This window comes from Manis pentadactyla, chromosome 16, assembly GCF_030020395.1.
Source record: "Manis pentadactyla isolate mManPen7 chromosome 16, mManPen7.hap1, whole genome shotgun sequence".
Classification (NCBI taxonomy): Eukaryota; Metazoa; Chordata; class Mammalia; order Pholidota; family Manidae; genus Manis; species Manis pentadactyla.
Genome location: NC_080034.1, coordinates 35,985,744 through 36,000,285, shown reverse-complemented (window position 1 = coordinate 36,000,285; position 14,542 = coordinate 35,985,744). Strand labels below are relative to the sequence as shown.

General features: G+C 49.9%; 1 protein-coding gene across 4 annotated transcripts; it reads left to right on the top strand.

The window, feature by feature from the left end:
- The first annotated feature begins 5,527 nt into the window (after positions 1-5,527).
- On the top strand, positions 5,528-13,677 carry PI16 (peptidase inhibitor 16). 4 transcript variants are annotated; one of them, XM_057494357.1, is made up of 8 exons: positions 5,534-5,781; positions 8,898-9,119; positions 10,851-10,960; positions 11,228-11,316; positions 11,897-12,136; positions 12,239-12,412; positions 12,764-12,899; positions 13,291-13,677. In XM_057494357.1, exons 1-7 carry the CDS (start codon positions 5,560-5,562, stop codon positions 12,880-12,882), a joined length of 1,176 nt encoding a protein of 391 aa, XP_057350340.1. In that variant the 5' UTR covers positions 5,534-5,559; the 3' UTR covers positions 12,883-12,899; positions 13,291-13,677. The 4 variants fall into 4 exon arrangements, with proteins under 4 accessions (XP_036772055.2, XP_057350340.1, XP_057350338.1 ...); XM_057494355.1 differs by having other exon boundaries at positions 5,550-5,781; positions 12,239-12,550; XM_057494356.1 differs by having other exon boundaries at positions 5,551-5,781; positions 11,993-12,136; positions 12,239-12,550.
- Positions 13,678-14,542: the final 865 nt, after the last annotated feature.

Genomic DNA, 14,542 nt, shown 5'->3' with positions numbered 1-14,542 from the left:
AATAATAATAAGGGAGAAATGTGGGATTCACATATAAATCAAGTATAAAAATCAAATGAATATTCATATTTGAACTGATTGTTTATAGTTCATAATGCATGAGCAAAACCGAAAGTTTCTGTGATGACTGCCCTTGTACTGTTCACCATGTAACTTATTCATTATGTAAGAATTTGTTCTCCATGTAAGAACTTGTTCGTTATGCCTCAGAAGATTGGAGACTGATGAAAATTAGGCTTGGGGTGGATTAATGATTGTGCATTGAGCATTGACTCCCCTATACAGAATTTTATTGTTGTTAACAACCATTTGATCAATAAATATGAGAGATGCCCTCACAAAAAAAAGAAAAAAAAAAGTATACACTTCCAATGGTAAAATAATAAGTAACCAGGATGTAATGAATATACTCAAGATATTGTAATAGCTTGGTGTGGTGATAGCTGGTACCTAGAATTGTCATGTATATAAATGTTGAATCACTATGTTGTACACCTGAAACTAATATAATGTAATACCGTGTGTCAACTACCCTTCAATAAAAAAATAATTATCTACAAAAAAAAAAAAACACACATAGTCTACAGGCACACACCTGATCATCTACATTTGCTCTCTTACAACACTAAACTATGTTTTCTACCTTTATCTTGTATCTACCTACCACTTCAGCATTTTATTAAAAATAATAATAATAAAGAGAGAAATGTGGTATCCATATATAAATCAAGTATAAAAACCAAATGAGTATTCATATTTGAACTGACTGTTTATAGTTCATAATGCATGAGCAAAACCGAAAGTTTCTGTGATGACTCCCCTTGTACTGTTCACTATGTAACTTATTCATTATGTAAAAATTTGTTCTACATGTAAGAACTTGTTTGTTATGCCTCAGAAGATTGGAGACTGATGAAAATTAGGCTTGGGGTGGAATAATGATTGTGCATTGAGCATTGACTCCCCTATACAGAATTTTATTGTCGTTAACAACCATTTGATCAATAAATATGAGAGATGCCCTCACAAACAAAAAAAGTACACACTTCCAATGGTAAAATAAATAAGTAACCGGGATGTAATGTATAGCATAAGGAATATAGTCAAGATATTGTAACAGCTTGGTATGGTGATAGCTGGTACCTAGAATTGTCATGTATATAAATGTTGAATCACTATGTTGTACACCTGAAACTAATGTAATGTAATACTGTGTGTCAACTACCCTTCAATAAAAAATTATTATTTACAAAAAAACACAAAAAAAACAAAAACAAACAAAAAATAATGAATACATTCATATTGGCTATGAACGTGTGAACACTTGGTATGTGCCAGGCACTCTCCCAAGCTCTATCTGTGTACTAACTATTGAATGCTCACAACCATCCTATGAGGTAGGTTCTGTTCTCAGCCCAATTTATAGGTGAGGAAATTGAGGCCAGCAAGCAGAACACCGCCACCCAGCTGGCAAGTTCCACACTCTTATCCATACGCAGTACGTGTTTTCTGGCAGGTCCCCTGCTTCAGGGCAGTGGGACCAGGCCTGTTTTATTTACCAAGCTCAGCACCTGGCACAGTGGAGAAGCCCTGTAAAACCTTTGCTAAATGAATGAGTGAGTGAGTGAGTGAATGCTGCCCACTGTGCTGAGCCTATAAAGCTATTTTCTGGGCTGTAGAGGAGGCAGGCTGAGGATACAGAGGTGACCACCCCAGGGCAGGCCAAGTGCCAGTGCCGCTCTGCCCAGGGGGCGCCTGAGGGAGGACTGTGTCCTTCCGCCGGGTCCAGCACCTCCCTGGCCACGTGCTCAGCACTTGGGCTCCCTGGGTTGTCTCTGTTTCCTGCTATCTCAATCCCAAGCTGTCAGGCACTCATCAAGTTCTCCTGTCCACAGAGAAAAGAAATGCATCTCACAGCCTCATCAGCTAAACGCCCCAGGGGAGCTGCCAGTGGGCTGGGCTGGAAATGCCGTCTGACCTCCTCGTCTTCTCCCCTCCACCCTGGTTTTCCCCAGACAGTTTCTCCTCCCCGCAGGCTAACCCATTTCCCTGAGCTCTTCTAATTCTCTCCCACACCATGCTCTACTCTCCCTCCTAAATCTTTCCCCCTTTTCAGCTACCCATTTATTTCCTTAACCATTTTAAATATAGTTATTTGAGACTCTTCCATGTTCTATTTCTATTTCCAGGTTTTGGGGACAGAAATCCTCCATTTTGTCTTAGATGATGTTGCTCACAGTAGCTCAGTTCCTCGTGTGTTTTATGATTTCTGACTGTGAGCTAAAGCTGGGGGTTTCCTTTCCCCTCCCGGATGGCCCGAATAGCTTGGGCTGTGAAAGCTCCCTTCAGGCATGAGTGACCTTTGTCTCTGATGAGACTGCCCCCTACCACTACTCAATCTACCCAACTCTGGTCCAATTTAAGAAACCCCAAGTTTTTATTACTATTATTGTAGTAAAGATACATAACATAAATTTTACTATCTTAACCATTTTTGTGTATACAGTTCAGTGGCATTAAGTACATTCACACTGTTGTACAGCCATCACCACCATTCATTTCAAAAGTTCAAAAGAACTTTTTCAAAATCTTCCCAAATTGTAACTGTGTGCCCATTAAAAAATAATCCCTCATTTCCCTCTCTTCTAGCCCCTGAAAATACCATTTTACTTCCTGTCTCTATGAATCTGATGACTCTATGTCACTCATATAAATGGAATCATACAATATTTGTCGTTTTGTGTTTGGCTTATTTCATTTAGTATATTGTCTTCTAGGTTTATCCAGTGTAGCATATGTCAAACCTTCCTTTTTAAGGCTGAATAATATCCCATTGTATGTATGTACCACTTATTGTTTATCCATTCATTCACTGATGAGCATTTGGGTTGTTTCCACCTTTTGCCTACTGTGAATAGTGCTGTTATGAACATTGGTATACAAATTTCTGTTCAGATCTATGCTTTTAATTTTTTTGGGTATATACCCAGAAGTGAAATTGCAGAATCGTAAGGTAATTTGTTTAATTTTTTGAGGAACCACCTTACTGTCTTCCACAGTGCCTGCACCATTTTACATTTCCAGCAAAGTACAAGGGTTCCAATTTCACTACATCCTCACCAACACTTTGTTTTTGTTGTTCATTTTGGGGGTTTTGTATGTTTTTTATAATGCTCCTCTTAATAGGTGTGAAGTGATATCTCATTGTGGTTTTAATTGGAATCTCCCTATTTACTACTGACATTAAGCATCTTTTCATGTGCTTTTTGGCCACTTCTTTTTTGGAGAAATGTCTGTTCAAGTCCTTTGCCCAACTTTTAATCAGGTGTTTGGGGATTTTTTATGTTGAGTTGTAGGAATTCTTTATATTTTCTAGAAATTAATCCCTTATTAGATATATGATTTGAAAATATTTTCTCCCATTCCATGTGTTGCCTTTTCATACTGTTGATTGTGTCCTATGAGACACAAATGTTTTCATTCTAATTAAGCCCAATTTATCACATCCACAAAAGCCTATGCTTTTGGTGTCATACTGAGGAAGTCCTTGCCAAATCCAATATCATGAAATTTTTCCTCTATGTTTTCTTCTGAGAGTTTTGTAGTTTTAGCTCTTATATGTAGGTCTTTCATCCATTTTTAGGTAGTTTTTGAAGATGGTGTAAGGTAAGGGTCCAATTTCACCCTTTTTTCTTAAAGATATCCAGTTTTCCCAACACAATTGGTTGAAAAGCCTGTCCTTTCCTCATTAAATCATCTTGGCACCCTTATCAAAACTCATTTGATTGATCATATATGCAAGGGTTTATTTCTGGGCTTTGTATTTTTTTCCATTGGACTGTATATCTGTCTTTATGCCAATACCACACTGTTTTGTAAGTTTTGAAATCAGGGAGTGTGAGACCTCCAACTTTGTTTTTTCTTGTTAAGATTGTTTTGGCTCTTTTGGGGTCCCTTGAGATTCTCTTTGATTTTTTGGATAGATTTTTTTATATCTGCAAAAAAAAATACTTGGGAATTTGATAGGGATTACACTGAATTTATAGATTGCTTTGGGTAGTATTAATTATCCTAATCCATAGACATGGAATGTCTTTCCATTTATTTGTGTCTTCTTTAGTTTCTTTCAGCAACATTTGTAGTTTTCAGTGTACAAGTCTTTCACTTCCTTGGTTAAGGTTACTCCTGTCTTGTTTTTCTTTATTGCTATTGTAAGTGGAATTGTTTTCTTAATTTCCTTTTTGGATTGTTCATTGTTAGCGTATAGAAATAAACTTGTCTTGTGTGCTGATTTGTAACTTTGCTGGATTTTTAATTAGTTCTAACGTGCGTGCGTGCGTGTGTGTGTGTGTGTGTGTGTGTGTGTGTAATCCACATTGTTTTTGTTTCTGCTTTTGTTTTTACCCAGAGACCCAGGTGAAAGCAGGGTGGGTTTCCTTGCCATCTCCCAGAGCCAGTGGGCTCTTCTGAGGTCCTCATTTGCTGAGAGTGCAGGCTTCAAGGATCCCAGATGGACTCAAGAGTACTGGTTCCAGCTTCCTGCCTCTGGGAGGCCAAGGCCTGAGTCCCCTGGCCCTGCATGGTCATTACAGTGCAAACGCTTGGCCACTGGGCCTATCTCCCTTCCAATATCCTCCCCTCAGAGCTCCTGCTGTATCAGCTCACTCACCCCTCTGCTTTTCTGCTCTCTCTTGATTTCAAAAACAAACATTGTATTTTCTACATATTCAGAGCAGGAGGGGTCCCAGCATCTCACTTCCAAATGAGTACCTCAAGAACATGTAGTCACAGAGGGGACACGGAAGCCAGATTTTTATCCATCGTGAAAAGCCCTATTCCAGGACACAGCTGGAGAGGACACTTCAGTCTCTCTTCCTAAAGGCAGAGTCCTGCCTCCCCATGGGGCTGGAGCTGGCCAAGGACATGCCATGTCAGTGGTTGTTGTGTACTGTTACCAAGGACCTACTAAGAGCCACTTTACTATGTACTTTACATACATTTGATCTCATTTAATCCTCCTTCCAGCCCCATGACATAGGTACTGTTATCATCACTAACTCTATTGGGGAAGATGCCAAAAACACAGGTAGCAAAGGAGCAGAGCCGGGTTTCAGGCTTAGGCTGGCCAATCCTTTACTGAGTACATCTTGTCCTCCTTCATCCTTCCACAAGCCACCTGTAGACTCCTTCGCTAGCCCAGCGCTCTTGGAGTGGGGGCCATGTCATTTACTTCCTCTTACCTGTTCTCAGCACCCAGTGGGTATTGCCTGGGTGCAGCCAGTCTTATCTCTGCAGAGGTTACTGTGATTTTTGTCCCCTGGAGGCTCCGTCCACACTCAAGAGGGCCGGGGAACTCACACAGCTCTTGGCTTAAGCTCCCGTTACCAAGAGAAAGGAGGCTTTTGCCAAGGACTCCAAGGGGAGATAAATGCTGGGAGTGGACTCAACTCTAGTCAGAATAAGCACCCAGCCCTCCCTGAGACATTGTGTGAGCTGGGCCAGGCCTCCAGACACAGCCCCTCCCGCCCGCCCAGCCAGGGTGGTGCTTGTGTGGGAAGGATGTTAAATCCAGCTGCCAGACCCCTGGATGGAGAGGCAGAGAGGCCGGCCACCATGCACAGCTCCTGCCATCTCCCCGCATTCCTGCTGCCCCTGCTCCTGCTGGCGGCCCCCACCAGCCCGGCTGCCGCTCTCAGTGATGATGAGAAACGCGCGATGGTTGAACTGCACAACCTCTACCGAGCCCAGGCATCCCCGCCCGCTGCCAACATGCTGCAAATGGTGAGTGTGGCCAGGGGCACTCACCTCCAGGAATGAAGGGGTGCTGGGCAGGGCTCCCCGGTCCTTCCCACCCCCTGAGCTGAGGCTATCTCAGAGACTCACCTCTGTGGTCGGTGGCAGAGTGCCCCCATTATACAGATGAGGATGCTGAGGGTCAGAGGGACTTGCTGGTCCCTCAGGGGCTTGCGGGCCACAGGGCTGGCAGAGTCAGCCTGGGAACCCCAGGTGCCTAGCCCAGTGAGCCTGTACCAGCACTGCCTAAAATGCACGTGCCCCTGGGAGGGGGAACGCAGGATGTTCCTAACACCTTGGCGAAAACAGACTTTCAGATGCCTCCGCAGGAGATGAGAAGAGGGGACAGGGCAGCAGGATGGGACCCGGCACCTACGGCAGGAGGGATGTACGAAGGAGGTGGGGTGAGAACAGGGACCAGGAGCAGAGAGGGCTCTGGGTCACACAGTTCAAATTCTGTCTTGGCCACTTACAGGGCCCGTAATTTGGTGTGAGTCCCTTAACCTGGTAAGGACCCTCAGCTTCTCGTCTGTACAATGGGGTCATAATTAGAGCTAGATATATAGCAACATGGAAGAGTAAGTGCTTGATAAGTTTTTGGTTAAGAAAGGAGGAACTAATTGTTCATGTAATTGTACATTAATAATAGCAAAAGAAAAAAAAAGATTATCCTCTTAGAGTTAAACTAGTTAAAAAGCAACAGATAAAAAAAAAGAAAAGAGAAGAGAAGAGGAACTAGGTCTAGGTGGGGGTTATTGTGGCCTCTCCTCCCTCCTCCAGCCTCCACACCTAATCTCACCACTTCTACCTCCCAGCAGGCTCCGTTTGCCTGGAACCCTACCCCCCCCTCATCCCTCTGGCACATCCCGGGACATGCCTCTCTTCCTAAAGGCAGAAGTCCTGCCTCCCCATGGGGCTGGAGCTGGCCAAGGACATGCCATGTCAGTGGTTCAGGCTTTCATTTCTTCTCCCAAGGACTCCCAGAAGAACTGCACGTTTCCCCAGCATCTAGCCTTCGCCACCAGAATAAATGACCGACCCACAGGGCTGACCCTGCTCAAAAGCCCTCAGTGGCTCCTACTGGCCCGCTGCTGCCTCAGGACGGACTCCAGCTCTGAGAAGCTGGGTGTGTCTGACTCCTGCTTACCTCTCTAGCCTCCTTTCCTGCTCACTTCCTCTTCGGTAACCCGAGGCTTGTCCTTCCCCCCATGTTTCTCACCTCCATGCCTTCTGCTCAGGAGACTTCTCCCCTCTCCAGCTGGCCAACGCCTCAGCCTGAAACACTCAGTTTAGGGTCTCCTTCTCCACCCTTAGGTTGGGCTAATGGCCCTCTTGATGCCTCTCTACCTCCCACTACACGTCTGTCACTTATCACATGGTGGCCCAACTAGTGGCTTATGACAATGTTAACGTGGGCTTCTTAGTTCTTGCTGTCACCCCAGGGCTGGCATGGCGCCCGGGACTGTTGAATGAATGAGTGAGTGAGTGAATTAATGGACTTGCTTTCAGGTGGTGACCAAGTGGCTAATGCAGGGGGTGCTGTGACTCTTGAAACTCCATAGGGGTCTCTGGATGACCGAGAAGCCTTAAGACCCAAGGGAGTGACTCTCACAGAGGGACTCCAGGCATCCAGTTGGCACGCAGCCAGGCACCGGAGAGACTACTTTAAGGAGGGCCCTGTCTCAGTCAGAGGCGACAAATGTTCACTGAGTGCCTGTTAAGCGCCAGCTCTGTGCCAGACATTGAGGATATGTCACTGTCCTGCCCTGAAGGAGCTGACAGTTTAGTCTGGGGCCCTGCAGGTCATCTCCAACACCCTGATCGTGGTCCCCAGAACCATGACTTTTCCCCACCCCCGATCTCTCATATTGCCAGAGTCTGAAAGAACCTCAGGGACCAGGGCTTCGGGACACTGAGACACCGGGAGAGGGAAAGGGGTTCACCTGAGCCACAGCGGTGTGGCTGTGCCCCTCCCTGCCCCCGGCCAGCTGCTCCTGGGAACCTCGTGTGGGTGGGGATAGGTGTGGCCACCCAGTCCCCTCCCCTCAGGGTCACCCAAGCCCTTGGTGCTTTACGGGCTGTCTGGCTTCTGCCGCTGGCTGGGCCCCTGGAGGGTGGGGCCAGAGTTGCCGCCAGGCCCTCCATTTCTGGGAGAGGCCAAAGACAAAGTTTAATGGGATCCAGAGCTTCCTCCTCCGTGCTTTGGTCACATGCCTTATTAATCCCTCTCCCACCCACACTGGGTCCTCCTTCCAGCCGGAGACACAGAACCTCAGGGGCCCCAGAACCCAAAATGCCCTCTCCCACCATCTCACCTGAGGTCCCCAGTGGATAACACTGCCCTTGGGATCTAGCAGCTCCTTGGGCCACCAAGCCTCTGAAAATAGGCCTCTCAGTGAGGGTCACCCAGAGGCACCTGGTTTTCTTGGGGAAAGTGTTGTAGTTAACAGGTGTCGAGCGCACTTGGGAGTAGCCCTCAGGAAGGCAGCCTGGAGCTGGTAGAGCTAGGGAGACCGGCTGTCCTCAGGGGAGAGTGGGAGCTCAGAGGGGAGCGCCGGCCCCCAAGTCATTACAGTGTGTAAGTAGGGGCAGGGGGATCAGTAAACAACCCAGTCCTTGAGTATTTCACTGGACATCTTGTGATCTTCAGGGCAGTTTAAGATGCCCTGGGAAGTAGGCAGGAGCATTGCTGCCCACCTTTCACACAGGAGGATATTAATAGTAATTAATAATAACACAGTCACAAACATCATCTCCTTTATTCTTTGCAAATCCCAGTGAGAGTTCAGAAAGGTTAGGAGATCTGTCCAGAATCACACAGCCGGTGAACGGTTCTAAGTTCGGCTAACTCCATGGCCTGGGATTGCACCCTCCCACCTCTCCACGGAAGCCCCCTGGAAGCAGAGACCTGTTCCAGATCATGGCCAAGAGCCACCCTGCTAAGGAGAGGAGGGTCTCTGCCCCCAGGGGGTCTGAGGGCACCCTCCACTTTCTGCTCTGATCCTCACAGAATTGTGGGTGTCCTCACCATCCTCTCCCAACCCCCTCTCCTGCCTCCACCAAGCCCAAGGCGTCCTCTTCTCCCTCCCCGCCCTGTCCCGCAGAGGTGGGACGAGGAGCTGGCCGCCTTCGCCAAGGCCTACGCGCAGCAGTGCGTGTGGGGCCACAACAAGGAGCGCGGGCGGCGAGGCGAGAACCTGTTCGCCATCACGGACGAGGGCATGGACGTGCCGCTGGCCATGGAGGAGTGGCACCACGAGCGCGAGCATTACAACCTCAGTGCCGCCACCTGCCACCGCGGCCAGATGTGTGGCCACTACACTCAGGTGCGGGGCCTGCGGTGGGGCGCGGGGCGGGGCCACCTCTCCCTTCACTGCCTTAGTCCCTTAGCCCACACTCTTAAGCCCCCAGATCCTTCATATAAATCGTGTTTCCACAGCAATTAACGTGCTGTCCAAGCCTCTGACGAAGGCTGGCTTCTCAAGATGCCTAAACCATTTTCAATTGACTCTAAATACCACAATCGTTTGAAAACCTACGCAGCCCCTTGCAGCCTCCTGGTACTTAGGTAGCTGTCACATGGCCAGTTTCCTGGCCAGTAGTTATCATACTAGGCCATCCTGACCGCGCTCTAAACAGTCCTGCCCCTGCGCCTAAACTATGCAGGGCAGTTTGCCCCAGTGGTAAGTGCCCCCCTCACCCCAACTTCTGTCTTCTCTCTCGGTGTCCCTCTTTTGTCATTTCTCATGGCGTCTAAATTGCTGCTTCTAATCTGCCAGCAAATGGACAATTTTGCTTCTTTAATTTTTATTTTGCTTTTAAAAACTATGTGTAAAATAAGAGCAAATTGTCACTGAGTGAAGGTTTCAGGGAGCCTTCTGAGAGCCTTCTGCCAGTCACTTCTTATGTCAGGGTTCTCACTGCATTTTGAAAGTTTACATGTGCAGATTGAGAAGTGTAGGGGTGTGTATGTGTGTGTGTAGGGGAATTAACAGTGTTATTAAATTCTTTTTCTTTCTCCTCCCATGCTAGTTGTTTATACAGTAACAAAATTTTTTTTTAAAGAAAAAGGAAATAAACCAGTATCTTCCCACCCATATCCACCAACTCCATTTTCCAGTGCTTCTTTTGGGTGGTATTTTTAGTGCTAATCTTTAGGGAAGGAAATCCCAACATCACCCACCCAGATCAGGAAGTTGTGAGGGGCCCACAGCCCTCACCATCATCCCCTTGCTTCTGTACTCTGACACCTCACACTCCCCATACACAAGTCCTCCTGCAGGGACTGCTGTCAGTGCCCAGCTGAGTGGCTCTGCCCCACCTCCACCCCAACCTTGTCTAGCGCTGAGTGCACATGCATGCTAGGGGCACTTCTACCGGGGAGGTGCTCAACAGTGGTGCCTGGGAACCCTCAGCTGCTTTAAGCAGAAAGACCCCAACCCTGAGTGTGTGTGTGTGTGTATAGAATTAACAGCTAGAGCCCGATCTCTTCAGCAAAAACTGGCCTCAGTTTGAGTGACTCCTGGGCAGACTGAGCCTAGAAATAGCAAGAGAAGGCTGCCGGTCTCAGCTCGCGGCAGTACACAAAGGTTGCCAGACTTTTAAAATTTTATACTTAAGACAGAATTCCTTCTAGCAGCTGGAAGGCCCACACTTAGAAAAGGCAGAGCAGATTCCTGCTCACTTGTGATGTGGGCAAAGTTCCCTTTCCAGCATGGCTCTTCCTGTTCCCTTCCTTCGACTTTGCTTGCTGCAGATATCTAAGATTCTCCCATTTGAGATTCAGTCCTTTGGGTATACCACTTGTTTAAAATGCCAGGGTCTCTAGGAAGAGCTCACAGTTAGAATTCATGAGGGCACATCAGAAGGGAAGGTTTTCAGGAAAGAGGCCTAGTGAAATGCATATGGTTGACAGGGGAGAGTAGACTGTTGAGAGTAGACTTGGATCCTACAGGCTGTAGGGATCTTTTCCCGAGCACAGTAGGCCAGTGTAGAGAGACACTAGCTGGAGGCCAGACCACCCAGGCTAAGCTGTTGGGTTTCCCTTCCTGATTCAGGTGGTCTGGGCCAAGACCGAGAGGATTGGCTGTGGCTCCCACTTCTGTGAGAAGCTCCAGGGTGTTGAGGAGACCAATATCCAATTGCTGGTTTGCAACTATGAGCCCCCGTGAGTGCAGGGGGCCCCAGGGGTCGGGGGGGGGGGCAGAGCCAAGGGAGGGCTGAGTTGGGCACAGTGTAAGGAAGTGGGAGGGGGCCCATCTGGGGCCTATACCCTGTTCCCAGCTGTGAGGACAGCGACGGGAGTCTGTCCAGCCAAGTTGGTTGGGGACAAGTAAGACCCAGGGTCACTTGTGGACCGGGTGTGTGTATGAGGGACGCAGACAGGGGCTGGCAGGGACACCTCGCCCATCCAGCAGCACCCTTGTCTCCTCAGAGGGAATGTGAAGGGGCAGAGGCCCTACCAGGAGGGGACTCCGTGCTCCCAGTGTCCCTCCGACTACCGCTGCCATGACTTCCTCTGCGGTGAGCTGGGAATGGGGTGGGAAGGAGGGAGAGGGGGGAGGGGAGGGGAGGGATGCCTACCGGGCTCCAGAGTGGTGCGTAGGCCAAGGAGAAGCCCAGCAGGGCGCGACCTCCAGGAGACCTCGACGGCCCCACCCCACCCCGGTTCCCAAGCCCTTTGTCCTCCTGGCGCAGCCACTTTGGCGCCCTGTCATTTCAATTGAAGAGATTTCAACCCTCCAAGAGGGGGGATGGAGGAAAGTCTCGGGGCTGGGAGGGGTGGGTGTGGCCAAATGGAAAAATGACTGGTGGGCGTGGCCAGTTTGGTGGGCGTGGCCAGAGGGACTCAATGGGCTGGGCCTGTTAGGAACAGGAATCCATCTGGAGAAAACGTGCAAGAGCGAGCGCAGAAAGGAAGGTGGATAGAGAGTCAATCACAAGAAATAACCCTTATCACCAGTGAGGGACATATTCGCTGGAGAGGATGTATGTGTTTGTGTGCCTTTGTAGCCCCTTCGGTCTCCTCCCCTTGATTGTGGGGGGCTGAGAGATGTGGGGTTCGGTCGGTGGCACTAAGGCCAGGCCCTGTCTCTCTTATCAGAACCCATCAGAGGCCCGGAAGAGGCCGAGGATTTGACTTACCTGGCAACTGACGCCTCCTCAGGTACTAGGAAAAAGGGTGTTCCTTCTTCCCTAGCAATGGACACTCCATCCTTGGTGACAGAAGTCTCAGGCACCCGGGCAACCACGGCGCCACCTGTCACAGAAACCAAGGCCCTGTCTTCCTTAGCAACGGAAAACGCCCCTTTCAGGGCAGCAGAGGCTCCACCTTCCTTAACAAGTGAGGCCCCAGCCTTTTTGGCAACTCGCTGCCTTTTTCCCTTTCATGATCGGCCAGCTACCTTCCTCAAACTGACCCATGATCCCATCCCCACATGGGCAGACAAAGAAGCCAGCAGAACAAGAATGCCCTCCAGTAGCCCGGAGAGTTCTCTGCACCCCAAGATACCCTTGACAGGGACACAGGAGCCGCTACTGCACCCCCAGGAGGAGGGAGAAGCTGAGGCTGAGTTGCCTCCTTCCAGTGAGGTCTTGGCCTCAGTTTTTCCGGACCAGGGTGAGCCAGGAGAGCTGCAGGCCACACTGGACCACAAGGGGCACACCTCCTCCAAGTCCCTTTCCAACTCCCCCAATACCTCCACCACCGCTAATGCCATGGGCGGGCGAACGCTGGCCCTGCAGTCGCCTTTGTCAGGTGAGGCCTGTAGTGTCCGTCCTACCTTCCCTCCTGTTTCCAGAGGGCCAGCACCCTGCCCCCAGCACAGATGGTGTGGGCATGGTGGAACATGGACCCTCTGAGTAGGAGCTTCCTCTGGCTGCTGGGCCCCCAAGTGCATGCCTGGGAGGGTGTGTGGGAGGGCAAGCAGAGCTGGGTCCAGGCAGAGGCAAAGCCTGTCCCTTCCCACAGGTGCAGAAGGCCCTGAAAAGCCTGGCAGGTCAGGGCTGGACTCGGGCCCTGGTCATGTCTGGGTCCCTCTCCTAGGCCTGCTGCTACTGCCTCCCCTGGCATTGGCCGGAATCTTCTGAAGCGATCACCACTCAAGGCAAGGCATGGGGGGGACCCTGGCCTCATGCCCACTCTGGATTGTCTTTCTCCAAATAAGAGGCCGTGCTTCCTGGGCAGGTCCTGCTCTGTGGCTGGACTCCAGGCTGGTAGCCCAATGCCCTCAGGCCTCCACAGGGCCAATCCCTGGCTCTGCCCCAGGAGTGCCTCTGCCTCTAGGGAGGTCCACCCCTCAGCTAGCCAGTTGTTCTGAGCAGTATTCCTGTGGCCACATGTGTCTGCTCTCCAGGTGTCTTGTGGGCACGGTCCTGCTCTTCCAGAGACAGATTTCAGGGTTTCCTGGGAAACCCTGGCCCCTCCCAGTCACCTGGCCCCTTCCTGTAGCCGTCTGAGTCCAGGGCTGTTCACAGGAGTGTCTCCTGCCTTCCCAGGGTGAAGAGGTCAGCTGTCCTCCTGCCATCTCCCCCACCCAGTTCCCAGCCCCCAAACAAGATGCTTCTTGGCCGAAGGCCCTCTGGAAGGGAAAGGCTGCAGGGAAGGTGCCTCATCCACAGCTGCGTTGAGGGCAAGAGACCTGGCTGGCTGCAAGCTCAGGTTGCTGAGCAATGTCTGCACACCTGGCCTGGACCCCACCCATCTCAGTCCTGAGGGGGGTGGGGATTCTGGGGAGATGCCTGTGTAGCTGAGGAGGGGAGTTGTGAGGGGCAGATGAAGGGCAAGTCTCACCGGAGTGGGGTCCCATAGGGGTAGTAGCAGGCAGGGACCAAGAGAGGGAAGCAGCAGCCCCTGGCTCCTGAATAAAAGCCAGTGTAAGAGTTCCCAGTCTCTGTGCTTTTGAGGGGTTGGGGGCAAAGGAGGACTGTTTGGGAGGCCCCTGAAGCTCAACTTTTTCCCTTCCCGCCAGTGGCAACTGTTCCTTCTCCTTCACAGCCCCTCTGCCCCAAACACTCCATTCAGTTCTTTGGGGCACCATTCCTTTCCTCCCTATAAACTCCCCCCTACTCAAATCTCCAGATACCTGGCAGGAAGGGGGAGGGCCAGGAGGAGGTCAAGGGTGCTGGGTAGCCTCTCCCAGATCCAGGAGTCACAGGTGGAGCCTACGTTCAGGACCCAGGAGCAAGGAGTGGCATACAACCACTGCACAGTGCTGCCCAGGCCCACCGGGACGCAAGGTCAGCCTGCAGTGTACCCCGGCATGGCTTTGCTAGCCCTTGGCACTCGGAAGAGTCCTGAGGGGCAGGAAAGCACAAGTGTGTGTGTGTAGGGCTGGCAACAGCAGGTGACTGAGGGCAGCCTGAGACCAAGCTGGGGCTGATGGGAGGGGCAGGCAGGAAGCCAGTGTGTGAGCAGTTAAACAGGAGGCACCCAAGGCAGGCCAGGGCTCTCACCCATAATACATATATCTCAATTAAGGTATCACTCATACATAAAATTCACCCATTTAAAGTGTATCAATGACCTTTAGTATATTACAAGGTTGTACAACCATCACCAGTCAATTTTACATTTTCATTACTTGAAGAAACCCGTACCCATAAGCAGTCGCTCCCATTTTCCCTCCATCCCATCTCTCCAGCCCTAAGTAGGCATTTATCTGTTATTTCTATGGGTTTGTCTATTCTGACATTCTGTATTAATGGAATCGTACAATATGTGGCCTTTTGGGTCTAGCTTCTTTCATGT